Source organism: Chionomys nivalis, chromosome 13, assembly GCF_950005125.1.
Source record: "Chionomys nivalis chromosome 13, mChiNiv1.1, whole genome shotgun sequence".
NCBI classification, from domain to species: Eukaryota; Metazoa; Chordata; class Mammalia; order Rodentia; family Cricetidae; genus Chionomys; species Chionomys nivalis.
Window position 1 is genome coordinate 17,691,500 of NC_080098.1, and position 22,787 is coordinate 17,714,286.

General features: G+C 44.6%; 1 protein-coding gene across 1 annotated transcript in view; it reads left to right on the top strand.

Annotated features, from left to right (window-relative positions):
* The window catches only part of Rsu1 (Ras suppressor protein 1), a 179,384-nt gene that overhangs the window by 9,899 nt on the left and 146,698 nt on the right, over window positions 1-22,787 (top strand). The window contains exon 3 of the mRNA XM_057787590.1: window positions 18,436-18,486. Within this exon, the coding sequence (XP_057643573.1) occupies window positions 18,436-18,486 (51 nt within the window). The remainder of the gene's footprint in view (window positions 1-18,435; window positions 18,487-22,787) is intronic.

The following is a 22,787-nucleotide window of genomic DNA, read 5'->3' on the forward strand; positions in this document are numbered from 1 at the left end:
AATCTGTCTACATTCATTTGCGCCGCCACAAAGATGCTCTCTGCAGAGCCTTCTTCCAGGGACTTCGAGGTCCAGGCCTCGGCAGGGATTTGGAGCACACGATGCCATCCCTACCGTGTGCAGTGGAGATTCTCACTGAAATGCCCCTGAGCGATCTTGTTTTCCTGACACCGTTGGGTGCACAAGGTCTTTTCCAGCCTTCTGGAGATGGGAGGGGCTGCTGTCTGTGGCTGAGCTAAGTGAGTGTGGAATCGAAACGTTGCCCTTTAGTCCTGTGTTAGATGGTTTTCCTGCCCTGCCAAAAGGTGACAGGCCTGGAGGGATGACAAAGAGACATTTCCCAGGGCTGGCTGGGGCTGCCCTGCCTTTCAGGGTGTTCAACTTCAGTTTTCTTTGGGTTATTTTATTTTTTTGAAGTTTTCGTACTATATGTGTTGATCATAGTCTCTCCCCTGCCCCAATTACACTTAGATCTGTCCATCTACCTACCCAACTTTATGTTCTTTCTCAAAGAGTATTCTTTTGTGTGTAGTGTGGGGGGGATCAGGGTTATTGGTAATTGAACCAAGAGCCTCCTGCATGCCAAGTTGGCACTCTGCCACTGTGCTATAGCCATGGTCACGTTCAATTTTTTCTTTTAAAGATAGGCTCTCAGTAGTCAGGTGGCTTGGACTTACTCTGTCACCGGATAGGCCTTGAGCTTTACTGTGCTCTGCCTTAGCCTCCTGAGAGACGGATTAAGGGCCTGCTTCTCCATGCTTGGCTCCGTTTCATGGTTCCTTCAAACACCGTGTTAGGCTTCTACAATGTGTGCCTCCGGCCAGCTCAGCCCCTAGGTTTGCACAGTGGTTGCAGAGTGCCGTGCTGGAGAAGACCCAGAAGTAGTGTAATCACTATCTGAGCAGGGCCAGCTGGCCTGTTCCTTGCTTTGGGGTTTCCTGAGAAACCATCAGTCCGCACCAAGTCTGATGACCACATGTGAGATGTACTGTTTCTTTAATCATTTATTATGACAGCTTTTTCTATTGTATATCTTAATTCATATTTTTCCCCTGGCTTCAAACTTAGAGCATTAGCTTGTGGCATTCTGTACGCCGAGGGGCTAGAAAAGACTGTACTGGGAGACTCTGGCTCCTGTGTGGACAGAGTAAGCCAGAATGACAGAGTTGTAATGGCCTGTAGCTCTTGAGCAGTGGTTTGTGAGCGCTTTGAGTCAAATAATCCTATCACAGAACCGTCAGAAAACACAGATATTTAAATTGCAATTCAAAACATTAGCAAAATTACAGTTATGAAGTAGCAATGAAAATAATTTTATGGTTGGGATTCACCATAACATGAGGAACTGTATTAAAGGGTCTCGGCATTAGAAAGGTCGAGAACCACTGTTCGCAAAGATATTTCTGTTCCCACATGCTTCTCTGTGTTCTTTGGACTCAGAATAGTTTTTAGTATTAAAAACAAACAGGTTTCCGCGTGGTGGTGGTGCCCGCCTTTAATCCCAGCACTTGGGAGGCAGAGGTAGATAGATTTCTATGAGTTCGAGGCCAGCGTGGTCTACAAGAGCTGGTTTCAGGACAGGCTCTGAAGCTACAGAGAAACCCTGTCTTGAGGAAAAAAAAATAACGAAAAAAAAAAAAAACAACCAAACAAAAACAAACAGGGTCAAATGAGTGGCATGTATCATCAGACCACGCGTCTCATTGGAAAGGGAATTTGATTTCTGGGAGAGTCGAGAGCGTACGTGACTCTGAGCCTTGGGAGGGAAGGAAGGAAATGGGAGAGGGGAAAGCAACTGCCAACCAAAAGGGGCAACCTGGGCCAAGAGACACCCCTAGATTGTAGATGAAAGGATCAGCTAACCCAAGTAGCCGGGTTATATAGGGAAGGGCAGCCGAGCCCCTGGGTGGAGAAGTTTAGGGTAGGGGGAAGGTATACCATTGGTCCCCTGTACAGGTAGTTTAGTGTAGGGGCAGGGCGGGTATACCATTGGTCCCCTGTACAGGTAAAGTATGTTGACACATGTTCACATTCATCATGGATCATTGTGCAAACTCCCTTGCCGATTACTTTTTAAAGTCATGGTCCCTGTAGTGATGATGATCCAGTTAGTGGCTGGGGAAACATGCGCAGGCCTAAGCAACACCAGGCTGTGGTAGAAGTGTTTGAATCCAGGCCATAGGAGCCACAGTCTTGGCTTCCTCCCAGCTTTCCTGACAAGTTTCGTACAAACCCTTTGGAGGAGGCAAAGATAAACGACTAATGAGCACGTGAACTTAATGCCTGATGCGGCGCTGTTCCTGACTGGATGGACTAGTGGCTTCCTATCTGTTTAGGAATGCATTCATGGATGCTGACCTACCCGTGTTCGTATCTTTTGAGCTGAGGAAATCGGAGCTCTTTCTGATTTGCACATGCCTTCTAAAAGATGCCCCCATGAGCACCCGGTTAAAGACGTCATGCTCTGCATTCAGCGCAGTAGAATTCCAGCCTTCACACTGGCGGCATCTCAGGAGCGCTCCCACTCACCGTTCCTTCAGGAAAGACTGTTCTCCCAGCCTTAGAAGCATAGGTGAATACTGCCTGTTTTCTCATGCATACCATTGCGGGGCGGGGAACAAAGAAAGAGCATAGTGTAATACGGGCTTCAGCGTGTGCTTGCCTGTATGCTCATCATTCGTATGCAGCTGGTTGTAGACACAGTTTGTACAATCAGCCCACCATTGAAGTGCTTTGGTTTGGATTTGAAATGTTTACAAAAGGCTTAATTCCTGTCCTGGTGCTTTTGGAGGGTGGTAGAGACTTTAAGATGCAAGGATACTTTGTGAGAGGCAGTCACTGTAGAGTGCCATGCCCTTTAAGGGGATTTTAGTGTGTAGCCTTTTCTACTTGGTTTTTACTCCCCAGTTGGGAGCTCAGCAGGTTTGCTCCAGCCTGAAAGCAACAGGCTGTCTTAGCCACTCTTCTGCTACTGTGAAGAGATACGATGACCAAAGAAACCCTTATAAAGGACAACATGTAACTGGGGGCTTGCTCACAGTTTCAGAAACTTAATCCATTATCATCACGGCAGGGTAAATGGCAGTATTCATGGTGCTGGGGCAATACTTGCGAGTTACATCCTCATCCCCGGGTACCAGACAGAGACTGAGCCTGGCTTGGGCTTTCGAAACTTCAAAGCCATCCCTGCCTGCCCATCCCACCCTACCCTCCATTGCATACTTCCCCCAACAAGGCCATACCTCTTGGGGCTCCTTCTTATTCAAACCTCCACAAGGGCCAAGCGGTCAGGAACTGAAACCTCCAGAGTGTGAACACACGTCAACCCGTTCTAGAGTGTGTTCATGCACAGTAACACAAAGCTACCTGCCACAGGTATTCTCCAGGTAGGGCTGTTATAAACAGCGCTGCCGTGAGCATATGGAGACACGTTTTGGCGAACATATGCGTGCACTTCTGTTGGTTAAATACCAAGGAGCAAATTGCTGGGTGGTGGAATGTGTGCCCATATGTTTTTGAAAATACAAAGTGGGAATCACCAAAATAGGGAGAATATTTGAGAAGTATGTGGCCGACCTGCACTGAGCCCTCCTAGCGTATACTGGGTTTTTGAAAGGGCACTATCCAGGTCAAACAAAGAAGGCACTTTCTAGAACATTGCCCCTTTCTGAGCAAGCTTTTCACATCTCAGACCCCTCTCTGAGAAATGCCACACTGAGGGGTCCATCTGATCTACACAGGAGGCTTCCAAACATGGCTGTACGTCAGCATCACCCAGGGAAGGACTAAGGCTGTAGAGTGCAGTCCATGCCCCAGACCAAGAGCTATGAAGGTCTGAATGTGGCGTCCATGTCAGCTTTTGCGTTGAAGAGTAAGTTTTGCTTCTGTCCTGGCTAGTTTTGTCATAGTTACTGTAATAAGCTCAGACTACTAACGCCCGGAAGCCCCTTCTAGTTCTTCAGTTCTTTATTATTTTTATTTATTTATTTATTTATTTATTTATTTGGATTTTTCGAGACAGGGTTTCTCTGTAGCTTTTGGTTCCTGTCCTGGAACTAGCTCTTGTAGACCAGGCTGGCCTTGAACTCACAGAGATCCACCTGCCTCTGCCTCCCGAGTGCTGGGATTAAAGGCGTGCGCCACCACCGCCCGGCCTCTTCAGTTCTTTAGACAAGAGTATACCCTTTAGTAATTTCCGTGCACTCTGGAGTGTTTTCACGTCCTTTCCTGTTGTTGTAAAATACCCGATAAAAGCAACTGAAGGAAGAAGATTTACCCTGTCCGAGGGACGCGATGAGCATACAGTGTCCAGGGCCCGAAAGCAGAGAGCCATGCATGCAGTCATGTATGCCCAGCTTACATCTGTTCTATACGGTACAGGACCCTGCCCAAGGAATGCTATTTTTGTATTCTGCCCTATATTTCATTTTAATAAATGTATAGGCTTTGTGTTCATTTCCATTTTTCTTTTTTTATATTTCAAGTTAGTTTTACTATTATAACTTTCCACCTTCTGTTGTCTCCCAGAACATAGCAGCTCACGAATAGATGAACCAGCTCAGCCCTCCACCCTGCTGTACTGTCCCTCTCCTGCATCTCTGGAGTTTCTGCCTTGCCCAGTCTTGATTCTCGGCTCTGTCTTGATAGGAAGCCCTTGGTGGTCATTTTTCAGGTCCTGGGCTAGTCTTGTCCCAGCCCTCAGCTCTTACTGGCCTTGCGCTGATCTTGGAATGGGCAGCCCTTCCTCATTTGAGCTGCTCTTCTGTCATCTGCTCAAGTTTTGAGTGGACTTAGTCAGCTCGCATGGCGTTCTCTATTCTCTGACTGTTTATTGTTTTGGTTTTCCTTTACCATACCCATACTGATGTCATTGATATTGTGGCTTTTGTTTGGTCCCTCCTTCCTCTATTTTGGAGTTTGCAAACTGAATTTTTGTAGACTTTGAATTTTCTTTGTTTTATTGGAATCATTTATTTGTGTATGTGTGAGCGTGCATGTATGTCTACACCACAAACACACACACACACACAGAGGAGACCCTATGTCACCTCCCATTACTGCAGGCCCTGTGTCTCCCCACCCCGACCCCAGCAAGCCCTGTATCACTCCCTTCCCTCCCTATGGCCCCCTTCAATGCAGGCCGCCCGCCACAACCTTGCCCTAAGTTCTAGGGGCTGGAATCTTTTGCTTCACCCACTCATTAGCACAGATTCTCTGCAGGGAGCTTTCTTCTCTATTGGCTGTGAGATAAGTCACTTGGAGTCCAGGCTGTGCTTTGTGGACAAGAAACCTATAAAGGCTTGAAGATAACAGCTTTCTTTCCTGTCAGAGTCAGAGGCAGGTGTTGAGAGTCAATAAACATCTCTGTTATACTGCAGAGACCTCGGTTTCTTTCTAGGTCCCTTTGTGTGCAGCTTGAGGCAGGTGGCTCTTGGTCGTCCTGACTTGTGAAGCCGATGAAATGTGGGGTGTCTCTGTTTGTAAGGGACCTAGATTACCCGTCTCAGTCTCTCTTGGTAAGAATTACTGTGCAGGACCCAGATGTGCTGTTTTGTGCTGTCAGTGTCCCAAGTTATTCTGATGTACCTGGGAGACTCATCTAGAAGGATTCCTAGAGTCCTTGCATGTTGATGGTAAACACAGATCTGTGCCTTTGCCTGGAAAGCCAGTTTTACTATATACAATACTCAGCTTCTTGAAACACTGTAACTATGTCTTCCCATTTTCTTCTGGCAAAAGTTATGGCTGTCCAAAAGCCTGATGACATCTCATTTTATTCCCTGTGTAAGCCATTGTTCTTTATTTCCTTACATGCTGAGATTTTAACATTTTTCTTTTAGTCCAATTGTATCAGACTCTGGTGGCTGCTGGAACAAAGTACCACAAGCTTTGTGCTTTCTTAGAACATCAGAAATGCATTGATTCCCAGATCTAAAATCCATAAATCAAAGTATCCTCAAGACCACACCCACCAGCAGCAGTAGGTGAGGGAGCTGGTGTTGGTATGTTGAAATAAGAGCCGCGGGGCTGCGTCCCTGGCACCCGGCCGCCCGCATGGCTTATGCCCCGAAATAATTACATGGAAATTGTATTCTTTTAAACATTGCCTGGCCCATTAGTTTCAGCCTCTTATTGGCTAGCTTTTACATATTGATCTAACCCATTTCTAATAATCTGTGTAGCCCACTAGGTGGCTTACCAGGGAAGATCTTAACCTGCATCTGTCTGGAGTGGGAAAATCATGGCGACTCATTGACTCATCTTTCTCCCAGCATTCTGTTCTGTTTACTCCACCCACCTATCAAATGGGCCTAGGCAGTTTTTTTTATTAATTAACCAATGAAAGCAACAGATTAATACAAGACCCACCTCCATCATTGGTATCTTCACCCAACACTAAAACATTACTGCAGGTGGAGAGGAAAGTGAGTTTTGGTGGGAAAGACACTGGTTACCCCTCTCTGCTGCTCACCAGAGCGCCTTCCTAGTTAGAGTCTTTGCCTTTCTATAGAGAAAATGAGATTTTTTTTAGATATTGATTCTTTTTGTGTTTCTTCAAGTACCTGTGGAGTTGACTGAAGAAGTGAACTTCAAGTAGAAGTCTGAATTAATTACTTTTCATCGCCATGCCTGGAGTACCTGGCAGAAGCATCTTTAGGAGGGAAAGGTATTTTGGCTCATGATTTCAGAACTTTTTCATCGTGAAGGAGAGTCTGTGGTAGTAGGAACAGGAAGAAGCCAGTTACATCAGAGCTGTGCTCAGAAAAGTAGGGGAGCCAGTCAAGGAAAATCTGGCCCTAGGGATCCAGCTGCTTTAAGTTCCACAGCCTTCCAAAGCAGGCCAGCCGTTGGGGACCACGTGTTGGAACAGGTGAATCTGTGCGGGACAGTTCATATTCCAACTGTAACATTATAGTTGATTAGTTATCTCTACTGTTGGTCGGATGTCATTCCATGGTTCACCCTGTGCCTTTGTACTTGACTTCGTCTTTGTTGATATGAGAAAAGTATGGCCCTCCTCAGATGAAGGCTGGTGTGCTTGTGTGTTTGCAATAGCTTGTACGGAGCAGGCACTCAAGAGCCTCGTCACCATCCATCGTTAGATCTTGTGTCTGTTAAGCTGAGTCCTATCTCTTTTGAAGATTTGAATGTACAGGCTTGCATGGTCAGGGGTTAGGAGGTGAAGAATCAAATACCCAAGAGCTGAGGATTTGATGGGAGTTTATGGACACCGAGAGTGACATCTCTTAAGTGTTGAGGGGGTCAGGCAGGTGGGATGCAGGAAAAGATGCATGTACAAAAGAAATCAGAGGACCGTCTACTGCTGCCCGGAAAACGGCCCCATGTACGCTCGGTCAGTTATGAGGAGCACTGTTAGGGTTTAGTGTGCATTCTCCTCTCCAGGTACACCTTTTTAAGCTTGCGATTCCAAGATGGCGGTGCTGTTTGTGCGGGTAGCAGAAGCCATAGCAGGTGGTGCTTATCTGGAGAAAGTGGGTCACTGGGGTTCTGCCACTGATGGTTTTACCTGGCCCCTGCTTCTTGGGGCCTTATTCTGCTTCTTTTCGATCTATTGTGAATTGTTCTGCTTCTATGGACCCTCCTCCAAGAACTACAAGGCTCTGGTGATGTTAGAAGGTCAAATTCCATCTCCCAATTCCTAATCCATGCGGGGAGGGGGCTTGGCTTGCCTTTGCCAGAGGAATATGGACAGGTTCAGGAGAGATGTTTAGGAGAAAGCTGAAGTACGGGCAGAGAGCTATAGCCCAGAGCAGGTAGCCAGTGAATAGAAATGCCAAGATCAGACCCCGTAGGAGAGAACCTCTGCTGCCGTGTACGCAACAGCAGCACGTTCCTTTGTGAGGTTCCCTAGCGGCCGAGAAGCACTGAGCTGCTGCCTGACGGTACTGAAGCTTCACTTCAGCAAGAAGCCACACCAGTGGACCTATGCTCTCCTCTATCTTTTGCATGACAAACAGTCGAGCAAACTGTGGGTGCCGTAAGTGGCGCATTTGTATGTTGCTTATTTGGGGCAGCAGCTAGTGTTGGACACCATCCAGTTTCTTGTTTGGATAGTTTTAGAAAGCTTCTCTCCGCCTGCAAGCTCGGCAGCCATGAGCAAGTCACTTGCATTCTCCTGGTCTCCTTTTCCTTGTCTGAATCTGGGAGAGGTGCAGGTAATTAATGGGACCATTACTGTATAGGGTTATTCTGAGGACTAGGTGAGTTCAAATTCTTAGGTCTGTGCCTGCCATGTTGTGAACCTTTGGCAAGCATTCAGTATTATTATCATCCCAACACAGCATATTGATGTGATGGGTCCTGTGCAAATATTCATTCCTGTCGCAGAATCAAATACTTTAATTCAGCCTTTCTTTTTAACATGAGGAATGTGTGCTCCTGGGGGATGTAATGATTGTCTCAGGCTCTCATGACTTTAGGACATAGGACACGGGCTGAGCTCATACTGCCTGGGTTGTATCATGTGCTTTCAGCTCAGTTCTTTTATGTAACTCTCATATTTGTTTTTCAAGATAGAATCTTTCCTTTCAGGTTTATACTATTTTTATTATGATAAGATTTTCTACTGTCTTATAAAGAACGCTCTGACCAAGTGTGAATATTATATTCCCAGTTTAGAAATAATAAACTGAGGATTAAGAATCACGAAGCCAGGATGTAGTCTCAGCTTTGATTCAGATGCTCTGTGGGCTCTTAGGAAAAAATACCCAGCTCATGGATCTTGTGTTCTCAGATTTCAAACATGCTGTAGTTTGAGTGTGTCCCCCAAAGTCTATGTGCTAGCAGCTGCATCCAGCTTCTAAGAGTTGGGAAACCTGCCCTATAAAGGGTTGACTAGGCTCTGGAGTCTTCATGAGTAGGTTAATGCCATCTCGGGAGCGTGCCAGTCTTCCTGAGGGGTTGTTGTAAAACTGAATTGGTTCCTCTGGTTCTTTGCCTTCCCCTCTCTTGTCCTTCTGCTTTCTGCCATGAAATTGTGCAGTTAGCAATCTGTATGTCGATTTAGGCCTTTGAGCATGAACTTTCTAGATTGCGGAAATAAGTTATTTTTTAAATTGAGATTATAATATAATTATGTCATTTTCCTCTTTCCTTTGTTCCCTCAAAGTCATCCTATGTTACCCTCTCCTCTTTTTTAAGACTAATACTTCTTTTTTCTTTAAATTACCAAGTTTATGGCATTTGATTATAACAACACAAAATGACCAAGATATAGATTCCTTAGGCTCCAGTTGCTTTTTTGGCCGTGATAAACACCATGACCAAACGCAACTAGGACAGGAAACACGCTATTTATTCTGATAGGATACAGTCCATTATCGAGGACTAAGACAGGAAATACGTCATTTATTCTGATAGGATACAGTCCATTATCGAGGCGAGCCAAGGCAGGAACTCTGAGCAGGAGCTGGGAGCTGAAACCACAGAGGGAGGCTGCTTACGGGTTGCCTTTTTCTGTAGCTCAGTCCACCTGCCTAGGGATGGTATTGCCCAGGGTAAGCTGGGTCCTCCAACATTAGTCATCAAGGAGTGTGCTCCACAGGCCAGCTGATGCAGACAGTTCCTAAACTGAGGTTGCTTCTTCCTAGGAGACTCTAATTTGGGGCAAGTTGACAAGAAAACTAAGCAGCAAAATAAGAGTTTCTAAAAGTACATGTTTATGTTACACAAATACAGCAGATGTTGCCAAAAAGAAGTTAGTTGATGCAAATAAGCAACTCAGAGGAAAGGAAGTAAAGGAGAGGACTGATGTTGGAGGGCAGATGTGGAATTATATTGACTTTGATTCTTGAAGATTTTTTTTAAACTGAAACTCTTTAATCTTTTCTTTTAAACTTTCCTCTTTTCATAGACAGGCTCTTCTATCCTTTATGGATACAGAAATGGTCAGTTTTATACAGACATATACAGATTCAGGATGAGATTTATTATGAAAGTTGTCTCATAAGGTTACAGAGGCTGAAGAGTCACATTTCTGCCGTCCACAAGATGGAAAGCTAGAGAGATTGGTGCTATAACCAGACTAGGACCAAAGGACTGAGAACCAGAGAGATGGGAGTGGTCAGTGATGTAATCCCAGAGAAAGGGGCATGGTCAATGTCATAATCCCAGAGAAAGGGGAGTGGTCAGTGATGTAATCCCAGACAAAGGGGAGTAGTTACTGATGTAATCCCAGGGAAAGGAGAGTGGTCAGTGATGTAATTTCAGGGAAAGGGGTGTGGTCAGTGATGCAATCCCAGAAAAAGGGGAGTGGTCAATGATGTAATTCCAGAGAAAGGGGAGTGGTCAGTAGCATAATCCCAGAAAAAGGGGAGTGGTCAATGACATAATCCCAGAGAAAGGGGAGTGGTCAGTGATGTAATCCTAGAGATTGAATGCTCAGCAGTCAGAAGCTGTTGTGAGCAAGAATGGGAGATGGATACCCCAGCTCTAAAAGAGAAGAACCCACCCTTCCTCTCCATCCTTGCTCTGTTCTGATCCTGAACAGTCCAGTTGTTTGAAGTACTGGGACACCCCAAGCTCTCAGTTAGTGGCGTGATCATGATGTTTTTCTTGCTCCTAGGGCAAAAAAGACATATCACATTTTTGCTCAGTTGTCATCTGAAATAATCTGTGTTCCTGTTGAATGAAGGACAAGATGTAATCAGAGTAGATAAACACTTTGTATTAAATAGTAACCTGGAGAGGATCTGGGGAAAGGGGAACAAATGCTCCTCTATTGCTGGTGGGAGTGCAAACTTGTCTAGCTTCTTTGGATTTCAGGGTAGCAATGTCTCAGAAAATTAGAAACAGTCTACCTCAGGACTTAGTAATACCACTTTTGGTTATATACCCAAAGGATGCTTAATCATACCACAAGGACATGTGCTCAACTATGTTTGTAGCAGCATTATTTGTAATAACCAGAACCTGGAAACAACCTAGATGCCTCTCAGCCAAAGAATGGGTAAAGAAAATGTGGTATATTTACACAATGGAGTACCACACAGCAGAAGAAAATAATGACATCTTGAAATTTTTAGGCAAATGGATGGATCTAGAAAAAAAACCATATTGAATGAGATAACCCAGAAAGACAAATATAATAATATGTACTCACTCCTAGGTGACTTTTATAAATAAAGCAAAGAAAAACCAGCCCACAGGTCACAACCACAGAGAACATAGACAACAAAGAGGATCCTAAGAGAGACATACATGGACCTACATAGGAAGGAGAAAAAGACAAGATCTGAGTAAATTGGGAGTGTGGGGGTCATGAGGGAGGGTAGAAAGGGAGAGGGGAGGAAGGGAGGGAGGGGAGCACAGAAAAATGTATAGCTCAATAGAAACAATTTTTTAAAAGTTATGAAGTAGCAACAAAATTAAAAAGACACTGACCAGTTTGCAAACCTGCATAATAATCAGCTGTGAAATGAAGAAAAACTTTCATACCACATTGAATTTTGTTTAAAGGTTTAAATTATGAGTGAAATCCAAAACAAATGTTTTTATGATTCAGAGTGTGTTGATGAATATCTTTGAGTTATATCTCAGTATCTGGCATTTTATTGTTTGTCTTCATTTTGATATATAGCCAGAACCTGCATGCGTAAGAAGGACTGAGTCTGGATTCTACTGTCAGGGGTGAAATAACTTCCACTGGGTGACACAGGCAGGCATTTTAATCACACATCACAGAGATGCAAAACTCAAGTTGGTCATCATTGATATTGACAGTTGGTCAGTGCCCACGTTCTTGTGGTGTCTTTGAGCCAAGGTTACTTAAGGCTTCCTAACCCACTGGGACACCAAAATGGTATTAGGATCATCTTATATGCAAAGTTCAAAGCAATTCTTCTTTAGTAATTTACAACTTTGCGTGGGTTTGTATTAACACGGTGGTCTCTATGCTCATCAGCAAATTGTGCAGAATTTAAATAGTGTCCCATGTTGTACAGTAAGGTGACCATGTTGAATATCTGAGGAGGTATGTTATTGGTCTGTCGTGTTCCATTTTATACCAGAAGAGGCACCAAGATACCAAGATTCAGGAAGCCATTTGTGTTCTCATGATAACAATGCCTCCCAGAAGCTTTTGCTATATTTAGCACACAGCCTCCAACACTAACTGATGGCTGACATTCTGTTAGTGGGACCGAAATTACGGGAGTTTTCACTGGGAAATCAGTCGAGGCCAGTTCTGACCAGTGACAGACTTTGTGACCACTTCAGGCTCTGTGCCACCCGTGCCTTGCAGGCTTTCTGTCATTTCTGGATGTAAATGTCATTCTCCGAAGCCAGAACTTTCCTCCCATATGTAAAGGGCCACCAGAGGAATCATTTGCATTCCAGTTTCCCCATGGAAAGCCTTGGAGACAGCTCTCACTGCTCCACGTGGCTGTGATTTGTGGGGTTCTTTGGAAATAACTTCACAGTGTCATCATAGTTGCAGTGGCTTTACCTGCTAATTTTTTGTTGTTGTTTTTCTCATGTTGGCTGTTTTTTGCTGAAGAAGAAGGAAAAACACGGAACCTGGTTTAACAATAGATGCTTTCCTGGAAATAGTGATTCTTTTCTAGGATTTTATTTGCACATGTATATGTATGGGGGGCCTATACATGTGTACATGTTTATTGTGTGCTTGCACATATGGACGTGTGCCTGGGAGGACAGAGGATGATGTTTGGTGTCTCCATTTATCCATCACCACCTCATTTGTTGAGACAGGGCCTCTTACCAAAGCTGGGACTCACTTACTAGTGAGAATGAGGGCTTTGCCTGTCTCCATCCCACCCATACCATTAGTTACAGACCCATACCATATAGGTGCTAGGGTCCCAAACTCGGGTACCCATGCTGTGCCGTAAGAGCTTTACCATCTGAGCCATCTCTCTAGCCCCTTCCCAGGAGATTAGTTAGTTGTTTGTTCCTGAATTTGCCCAGTGAAATCTGGGTTGAGCTCCTCCTGCTTCTGCACCTTCCCTACACTGCAGCTTCATGCTCACTGCCTCTGTCTCCACATGTTCCCCAGAGCCAGCTCCAGTATGTGGTGTCCGTCTACTTGAGCGTCTCTTGGTGTTCCTCACCTCACTGTGAGGAGCATCTTCTGCATAGCTCATCTTTTCAGATCTCCTTCCTTCCCTTGAGTGTGTGAGCCTCTTCTACCAGCATGCCTTGTGTTCCTACATCGGGTGACTATCCTGGGGCAGCAGATGTGATCTGAGACTATCCCAGGCTAACCAGGATGGGCAATCAGTCGGTGCCACTTTTAAGAGACTATGTGTATTGGCTGGTGTTCTGGCAGTAAATATCTAGTAAGTGCCCAAATGAACCCTTCATTGTCTTTCTTGTGAAATTATTGATCCATCCAACTCCTCAGCACTTTCCTGCTCGTCCTCTTAGTTATAGAATAAATAGTTACCCCCACAGTGCCAGCAGCCTCTGCCTATCCCCACTTCCCCACAAATGCCTCCCTCTAGCCATTTTGCTTCCCACTCTTGTTTTGCTCTGATCCCATGTGTGCATCCAGCTAGCATTTTTCTTGTTCCTTTTTGATGCAGGATCTCACTGTGGAACTCACTCTGTCTCCCAGCCTGCCTTGGAACTTGTAATAGTTTGTTTCCACCCTGGAGTCAGCCAGGAGCACATGAACGAACTATCATATTCTACTACATTCTTGGAGAGCTTGGGTTTGGAAACTTGACCGGAGGTGACAAGGGAATGAAGAAGTGATAGGCACACAGGGAGAGAGAAGCTGGGATTGGGTGGGCTGGGCTCTCTGATGGAGAAGTGGCAGCGTGCTTATTACGTAGAGCTGAACAAGGAGGCAGGCTTAGCTAATCTCAGTCTTCAGGCTGTAAACATCCAGGGGGAAAAAACTATGATGGGCATTTTCTACATCCGCTATCAACATTCATGCTGGGACCAGAGGGAGACTTTGCTGTCCCTCTGAGTCTCTCCCAGGGAAGGCTGAGGTGCTGGGGTCCTTAACATGGCAGTGTGCATGCCAAATAGTATATGTCTTCATTCAGGACCCCAGGCTCGCTGCAATACCTACCCTGTAACACAGGGGAAGAATAGTGAAGGTACCATAACGCATAACTTGTGGCACATTTTCATTCATTTAGTTGAATTTTGATACAGACTCTACAAATACTGGGGCAATCACACTTGAATGTTGCTTTTGGAACAATTTTGCTAACAATGTGTTCTGGTAGAGCTTATGAATAGCAAAGCCTACCCTTAGAGTGTATTATTAACGCAGCAGAAAACCATCCCTGGGTGTGATTATGGTCAGCGAGGTACCAGGAGCAGGTCAGGGGGTACAGCCCGTTTCCATTTCTTTGGCATGTTTAACAGGGCGGCTTTTGTAGTCTGAAATGACCCGTTCTATTGTGGCCAACTTTTTCTTCCCTCCTAACCGCACAGTTGTCATATGTCACAGAGTCACAATGAACCCACCTTTCCCGAGTGACAGGGAGTGGTTGGCTGGATGAATACGTCCCTGTCACTTGGTCTGTTCCTGTCATAGGCTTTGCAGGTTTCTCTTGATCCTGTCCGACTTAACTGCCTTCCCTGCAGACTCAACCTCCAGCCCTTTGTTGCCCCAAACATTTTCCTCAAAGCTCTTTTATAAACTTTTTCTTTCCTGCTCTAGTTTCTCTCCCTCTCACCTACTTTGACTCAGAGCCCTGTAACAATAGTAAGAAAGAAAAATACATTCTCGTGGTGCGGTCAGGAGGAACAACAACGTATGATTAAAGAGACAGCTCAACTTTTCAGCTCCGGTGCCTTCTCGCCTGCTCAGTGATGGTTGGACAAGCAGGATGAAATGATTGAAAAGAGTTGGCTTCTCCCAATTAAATCTGTCACTGTCAACTTTGCCCATCGTTAAGAAGAACAGATTGGTTTTTTTCCCTTTCTAATTAGTTACTTGTTGATATCTGAGGAAAAATTAAGGCAGAAGGAGATAGGAAAATTATCAATTTTCTTTTGTAATCAGAATTGATTCCTGTGACATCCAGATGTCAGCATGAGAGACTGCTATTTATCTGCTAGATTTAGTTTGCTCTTTCTTGGTAGTAAAACCTCAACTTTTTTTCCTCTTTGGCTAACTAGCAGTTGCCTGGAATACAGGCTCTATGTCCAGCCTGTCCTGCAGTAGGTAGCCTGTATACGGAAAGCCTGTGAATGCGTAGACCATGTACATGTTCTCAAAAGATCCTGGAAGACTTGCTTTCTCTTCCCTCTTCCTAGGAGGAATGAAGGTGTGTTGGTCAACCTCATTTAGTCAACTGGTATCATGATGTTTCTCTCAGAGTTTGGGTTATTAAAAGAGATACGCCATAGGCTGGCTGGCTTAAACCCTTCACGGTCCTGAAAACTGGCATGTTGATGGATCAGGTGCCAACAGTTTTGGTGCCTGGTGAGATCCCCTCTCTTGGTTTACAGAGGGTCACAGTCTTGCCTGGTCCTCACTGGCTGGAGATGGCAGCAGGAATGTGAAGAGGTCATCTCTCTTTTGTTTCCTGTCTGAAGGTGTTGATGCCACTGATGGAGGCTCCACCCTCATGGCCCTAATTGCTAAAGGCTCCACCTCCAAATCCTCTTGGGGATTAGCGTGTCAACAAGTACATGTGAAAAGACATTTGGTCCACATGAGATGAGAACGAAGCTTGGGCACCCAAGGGACCTCTGGACTGCTTGTGTGTGTACTGGAGATGCCCCTGTGCAGCTGGAATCCCTGCCATTTGTCATTTTCTCTCAGCAGGAAGCGGAACATAATCTTAACAGATTCATCTGTGAGACTTGTGCGGTGCAGGGGAATTTTTGAGATTCTTGTTATGTTAGACTTCCACCTCTGAAACAGAGGACCACTTCATTTAGTAGACAAGAAAATCTGAACTCTTACTAGTAAATGTGTGAGGGTTTCCACAGTGTCCGAGCTCTCTGATGTCACATGGGGCCACCATGATGATTCCTCTTACAAACCACAGGAGTGCTCCGCTTCGCCTTGCTATCTTTCCTCCCCTGTGGTTCCCCGAAATCATTAAATGGAAGTGGCACAGAATGTTCAGGGATGACCTAGGGTGGCGTGTGGGGCAGGAGTGGACAAGAAGACAACCTTACAGAGTGGTGTATCTTAATCCACACAGTGAGAGGGCATCTGGTGGCCAGCAGCTGGTCATGGGCCAGCATCTGAGACTAGTGAGGAGGGAGCCAGACTGAGAGAGGTGGGAGAAGAAGGTTTGGTCATAGAGATGTGCATATCTTGTCTCCAGAGCCTGTTCCCCTTTAGGACGTAGGGCTCTGTGGATCAGCAGGAGAAAGCAAGCTCTGTGTCTAAGTCTATACTGACCTGGTACAGCCAGTCAGGGTGGCTGTTTAGTTGTATAGGGCACATTTGTGCAACCAACAGGAGGGTGTGAGGGAGGAGTTTAGTTCCAGGAGAGCCTGGGTAAGCACGTTCATTGCCTTTCATGTTTGACTGACTGGTCATGGCCATGTAAACGCTGGAGCTATAGATCTGTGCCCTGACATTCTAGGAGACATTTTCAGGGATTTAGACCATTGCTGTCTAATAAATAATGAAAATCATGTAAAAAGTTTTAGAATTTTTAGTAGTCGCAGTAGTCTTTACCAAGTAGCTTGTGGGAGGGACATGTGCCTCGGTTGGGAACTGAAAAACAAGCAAGTTTAAAGTCGGGTGAGGAACACAGCATGAGTGTAGTTTCATTTAGCTTTTCTGCTCCACATGCTTACTAGAGACAATGGGCTAAATTGATGGTGGGACCTGTGGTCACAGGAAGATCCTAAGTTATAGGCAATGTCACAAACTGCTGGGTAGGGCACAGTGAGAATGCATTGGTGCCATGCACCTGACAGAGAAACATAGCCAAACTCAGAGGATCAGTGGATGGGAGAGTCCAGGCAAGGGGCTGACCCACAAGTGCTTTGCCTTGCCACCTGATGAGGGATACTTAGGAAATCGAACCAAGTCTCTTTTGACTCACAGTTCTGGAGATTCAAGTCCAAGACTGTGCGAACCCATCAGCCTGTCTGGCCCTCTTCTGAAAGTTGTACGTTATGGAGGAAGCGTGTGTTATACTGAATACCCTCTCCCCAAACCTATTGGAACCATAGCAAGGACATAATGAAAAATGATCTGGCTGCAGTACCCAGTCACCAAGGCCATGAAAGCCAAGGACAGGGGATATTCTGAGACTAAAGAACACTGAGAAGGGTTGGCAATGCCATGCACTGTGGATTCAAAGTTTTGTTGCAAATAAATGGGGTGTTTGTTGAATGGAGCTGACATTACACTTGGCCATGATCTTGGTTTGGATGGTCATGTAGGACCTCCCCCCGTCCCCATGTTCCCTAAGTTTATGGCTTAGTGGCTTGGTCTCAGTGGACCAGACTAGAGGAAGCAAGAGCAAGGTTTGCTCTTGAATTGTATTTTGAATTCTTCTATAATGGATGGAATGATAACAGACATTAAAAATGTTATAATTAGGCTGGGCGGTGGTGGCGCACGCCTTTAATCCCAGCACTTGGGAGGCAGAGGCAGGCGGATCTCTGTGAGTTTGAGACCAGCCTGGTCTACAAGAGCTAGTTCCAGGGCAGGCTCCAAAACCACAGAGAAACCCTGTCTTGAAAAGCCAAAAAAAAAGTTATACTTAGAGGCAGTTCTTGCTGTCTCCAGAGCAAGCTGGCAATTGTTCTTTCTTACCTCTTTAAACAAAAATTTCAACTGCATTAAAAGAATGTGCTTAGAGACAGAGTATTGGAAGAATATATATAATTCTGAGCATCCTGTAGAGTTTTGGAACCCAGTGGACCATGGCAAGTTCCTTGGGGACACAGATAGTGCCTCTGTCATTAGGCTGGAAACTGGTAAACAGTACACATTCCAAGTCAGAACTTTCTCTTATCAACTAAATTATGTTTAGAGGACGTCAGAGAGGTTTCTCTCTGATCCTGCAGTTATGTGTAAAGGAATTCCAGTGTGGACAGTGGGGTAGAGCTGTGCTCCTTGTTTACTTATATCTGTTGGATATGAAGGTTTTGCTTGGTATAAGCAGGGCCTCCAGTTTCTCTGCAATCTTGGACCTTTCTTCTGAGCTGCAGTGTATTGGAATGGATGGTTTGAGTTAGGCCAGCTAACCAGGTCTCCAAGTAAAGCTAAGTGGTCCTTGTAATGTTTGATCTGTAACAGGAATCTCATTAGCTCCAACTTGCCGTGCTAATTGCACCATTTATTGCCTGGCTTCTTTGCCCGGTCTAGCACCGAGAAGACAGTTTGCATGAATTCTAGCTTGTATTCTGAGTGGCAGACATCTCCACCTTTGAAAATAATTTTGCAGCCTACCTGGGAGAGAAGGGAGTGCAACTGTAACATTCCTGACTGTTTTGTTCTTTCTTTTCCAGTCTCCTTGGCCCATATCACACAACTGGTGCTCAGTCACAACAAGCTAACAAGTAAGTGAAGCTTCTTTTTCATTACATGGCTTCCCGCCTACATTTTGCCACAGTGCCGCTGATTCTGTTATTCTTTCCACTAAAGAAAGTAATGAGAAGTGATCACTTGTGACAAAATTAAAGTTTATTTAGGTGACAGTGAAGATGTGTATGTTCCCCTTCCCTCTCTCTGCATTCTGTGCTTGCCTCTACTTTGAGAATGCTTTCCTATCCCGAATCCGCTGGGGAATGGAAATGCCTGGCCAGGGGTTAGCATTTCCTGAGGAAAGTATTGAGCTGGGTGTGGCTGTGCAGGAGGCTGAGGGAAGAGGATGTCTTCAGCCCAGGTGTTTAAGTCCAGCCAAGGGCACAATCCTGGGTGCCCCCCCATCACTCTCAACAACGACACAAAGTTATATTAGAATAAAAATTGTTTTCTTCTATATTTCTTCCTACAGTGGGGAAGATTTCATTGTTGGATATGCTTTTTGTCCCAGCTTTATAGATGGACAAAAGCTCACAAAATTGTCTATATTGAATACATTTTTCTCTTTTTTTTTTTTTTTTTTTTTTTGAGGCTGGTTCCTGGGTCCCTCCTGCAGGATTCTCGTGGGCATGCATGGTGTATTGAAGTGCTTCACATGCAGCAGAATTAATACCTGTTTTAAAAGGAATATCAGAAGTGAACGATGGTCCATTTCCCTCTTGGCATTAAGGCTTTAAAGACTTTAATGGCCGGGGCCCACTTGCCTTCCTCATTCCTAATTGACTGTCACTTCTTCCCACTTGATATATTTCCTGCAGACTTGAATGATTTTTCTAGTCATGTGGCAAGCATTTGTTAGGGGGCTTTCCGAGTCCGATGGCGTTGAGTGGAATGTCATGTTGAGGGATTTGTGTTGTGAATTTATGTGTGCATGTGCATTATACGTAGCTGGAGGCAATGTCACCGAGCTGTTGATTATTGAGGATTAAGAGTGGCAGTAAAGGAGGGCCCCTCAAGTGCTAGAAAGAAGCCGATTAGCTCATTTTTAGGCAGAATGCATATTTGTAAGGAAAGGCGGAGTGGCACTGTTGTGTTTGAGTAGCAGTGACCACAGAAGCTGAAAATCAGATCTCCATGTCCCACGTAACCTTTGTTGTTACAGGTAATGTGCTGGTTGTGTTGCTTTTATAGCCCCGGTCTTGCTGTACTTGGTGACCACAATTCTAATTCAGAGGAGCTTTGCAGTTTGTTTTGAAAAGTGCCCCACACATGATCTCAGAATTCCCTGGGACTTCCCGGTAGGAATTCTCTATACTCCTAGTTTGCAGTTTATAAAAGTCTTAGCTGATCAGTAGGTCTAAGGTTTGTTCACTTAGATTTGTGCAAGACAGTCGGATGTGTTGCATCCCTATAGATCATTTGTCAATCTAGCTGTTTAAAAGAGCATCCCAATAGCTGTTTAGAAGAGCATCCCAATAGCTGGTTTTTGTTTCATTTTACACACCTGCAGACCGGAGCCGTAGGAATCAACAGGTCAATCTGTCTCTTTCTCCATCAGATACTTTAGAGAGGTGTAAATGTGGTAAACTGTAATAGATTGACCATGAAAGAATCCAAACTTGGTCTTCTTTCCCCATTTGCTTCTTCTCCCTCCATGTGAGACGCTCCTGACCTAATCCAGTAAGCGTTAATTAATCGTCTTGGTAGACTCTCTTTCAAGCCGTCCTGTAGTGTCAGTGACACCCGATCTGTTCTACTAAGGTCAAATTAGCATCTTTTACTATTTTTCTGGCATTTAAATGAATGACTTCGCTGTGGTTTTTCAAGTGTTTATAGTAAATATGTCCATTTGATGGAAATATAAATATGCATTAAACGTTCACGGCTGAACCCACCTTCCTGTCACTTTCTATTCTAATCAGTGTCTTTCACTTCCCATTGTTCTTTAATAGGGGCCGCCTGACAAGGCTACATTAAAACCACTGGGACTCAAAATACAAACCCCTCAGCACTGCTTACTTTTGTCTTGCTAAAATATTTGTGTTTTTCTCTCACTGTGCCAATTACACTGCTCTCTGGCATTTCTGCTCGCCTGCCTGTGGAAGGAATGACTAGCTTATCCAGACTGGAACCTTGTCTGACGACACCATTTGCTTCTGAGTTAACATCTGCAGAGACGTCTGATCACTGTGGCGCTGGGTTGACAACCCTTTTCCTGTTGGGGTTTTGACCTTGATAGATCCGTGTAGGACGATACACTACAAGTGAGGTTATCAAAACCCTAAGGTGGCCTTTATCATTCCTGAGGTTGTCCAATAGTTTTGTGTGCATAATGTGTGTGTGTGCGCGCGTGCGTCATGTGTTCACGTGTATGGGTACATGAACACATAGACACTGGAGGTCGAGGCCAAGTATCTTCCTTTGTTTTCTATTTACTTCTTGCACTGAGCGTGGGGCTCTTCTTTCTGCCTAGGCTGGGAGCCACCTGTTTCCGCCTCTCCCACCTGCTGGGATTACAGCTGCATCAACCTCCATGCTGTTTTTATTTGGGTGCTGGGGATCTAGACTTGGGTCCCCCAGCTTATAAAGCTGCCCTGTACTCACCCAGCCCTAGAATTGTATTTTATTTTTTATTTTACCTGAACTCGTTCTTTCTTTATGTAGATCTGAATCTGACTTCTTTCTAAAGAGCTGTTATTCATTCATTCACTCATTCATTCACTTTTTTGCGATGCCAGGGTTAAAACCCAGAGCTTTGTATATAAGAGGCAATCATACTGCCAGTCCAGAGATTCTTGAAGCCTTGTCTAACTAAGAAACAACAAAATTGAAAAATCCAAGGCCCAAGGTATAACTGTTGAAACTTCATTAAAGTTGGGCGACTGGGGCGGTGCTGATGGATTCTGATAAAGTCACCTAGGGAACTAATGTTAACAGTAACTTTCCCAGACATGCTTGCCTTTGTGGGAGGCCTAACCAAGAATCTGCCTGCTGGGACAAAGGAATCCGGTAAGAAGAGAGACAAGTGTTTATCACAGTTGTCTGTCCCTGACCACCTTTGCCATGACCTGTGCAAGGTCATCCTGTGTGAGAGCTAGCTTTGCATCTTCTCCAGCTGGCTTCCTAACTTGTTCCTAAACGGTTTTGGAGATGTTAGCATTGGTGCAAAAGAATTTCTGTGGGAGACAATCATTTTAAGTCTGTCCACTAGAGGTCAGTGTTGAGACACACATTTGATTCTGGTACCACTCCCCCCCTCCCCCCCCCGCCCCAGGTCTGCTACCTAAGATTGAAAAACAAGTTTGTGTTGTCAGAAGAAATGTTTTTGGCAGCTCTCTGGCTTGGCTTTGTACCACAGGGCATGTTGCTGTTGCCATTTACATCGTGAAGTTTTGTTACATTTACAATAGCTCTTTATCAAAGGAGCTATTTGGTTTTTATGTTTGGCTGTTAAAACTGAAATATGTATTCAGTTCCACACACCACTGTTTTTCACTGTTTATTATTGCTGCTTTCTTAAGTGAGGAACAGTTCTTTTCCCAGTAGGTCTAAGTAGAAGGAAATGTGTTCCCTTTCTACACTGTTTCGTATTGGGTGTCACTGAGATTTTTTATAGCAGGATGTTCAGCATACACATGCCTGTGACCAGATGTTAATTTACAAATAAAACAAATGGGAAATATTCATCTTGCTCACATTAATACTGATTTTTGCACTAATGAATAATGCTGTTCAGGACAAATGCTAGGATTTATCACATGGGTTTCCTTCAACCTGAGATGAAAGCTTCTAGACATTCATTTTCAACATGACACTTCTCTTGACATTGGAAAGTGATCCTGTATGAACAAGCGTCTATAGGTACTGCAGACAGCTTAAATAAAACAATAGTGTGTCCCATTGTAGAGCACCTACGTGTTGCGCATGGAGCCATCATCAGTTTGAGCTGTGAACTCAGATCACATCTCTTATCTTTGCTACCAGTGAGCAGCACTCTGTTTTGGACAACGTGCCCCAAGTGTGTGTATCTGAATGAAATCGTGCAGTTGGGTGCTTTAACTTTTAACTGTCGCGTGGGACATTTCCTGAGGTATTGCCAGTTATGGCCGCAGTTTGGGATCTTAGCTGTGGGCTTTATCTTGTCATTTAATGTATTGGCAATGGCTTGTTAGGTAGTAAACCCAAGTATTATGGCCAGATATGGCTTTTGAAAAGGCGATTTCCCATTACTGAGAGCTTAGATGTGAATCTGAAATCACAGTGAACAAGAAAATGCTAGGATATTTTCTTTAGTGATTTCATTTTTTTAAAAAAAAAAAAAAAAAACAAGGTTGAT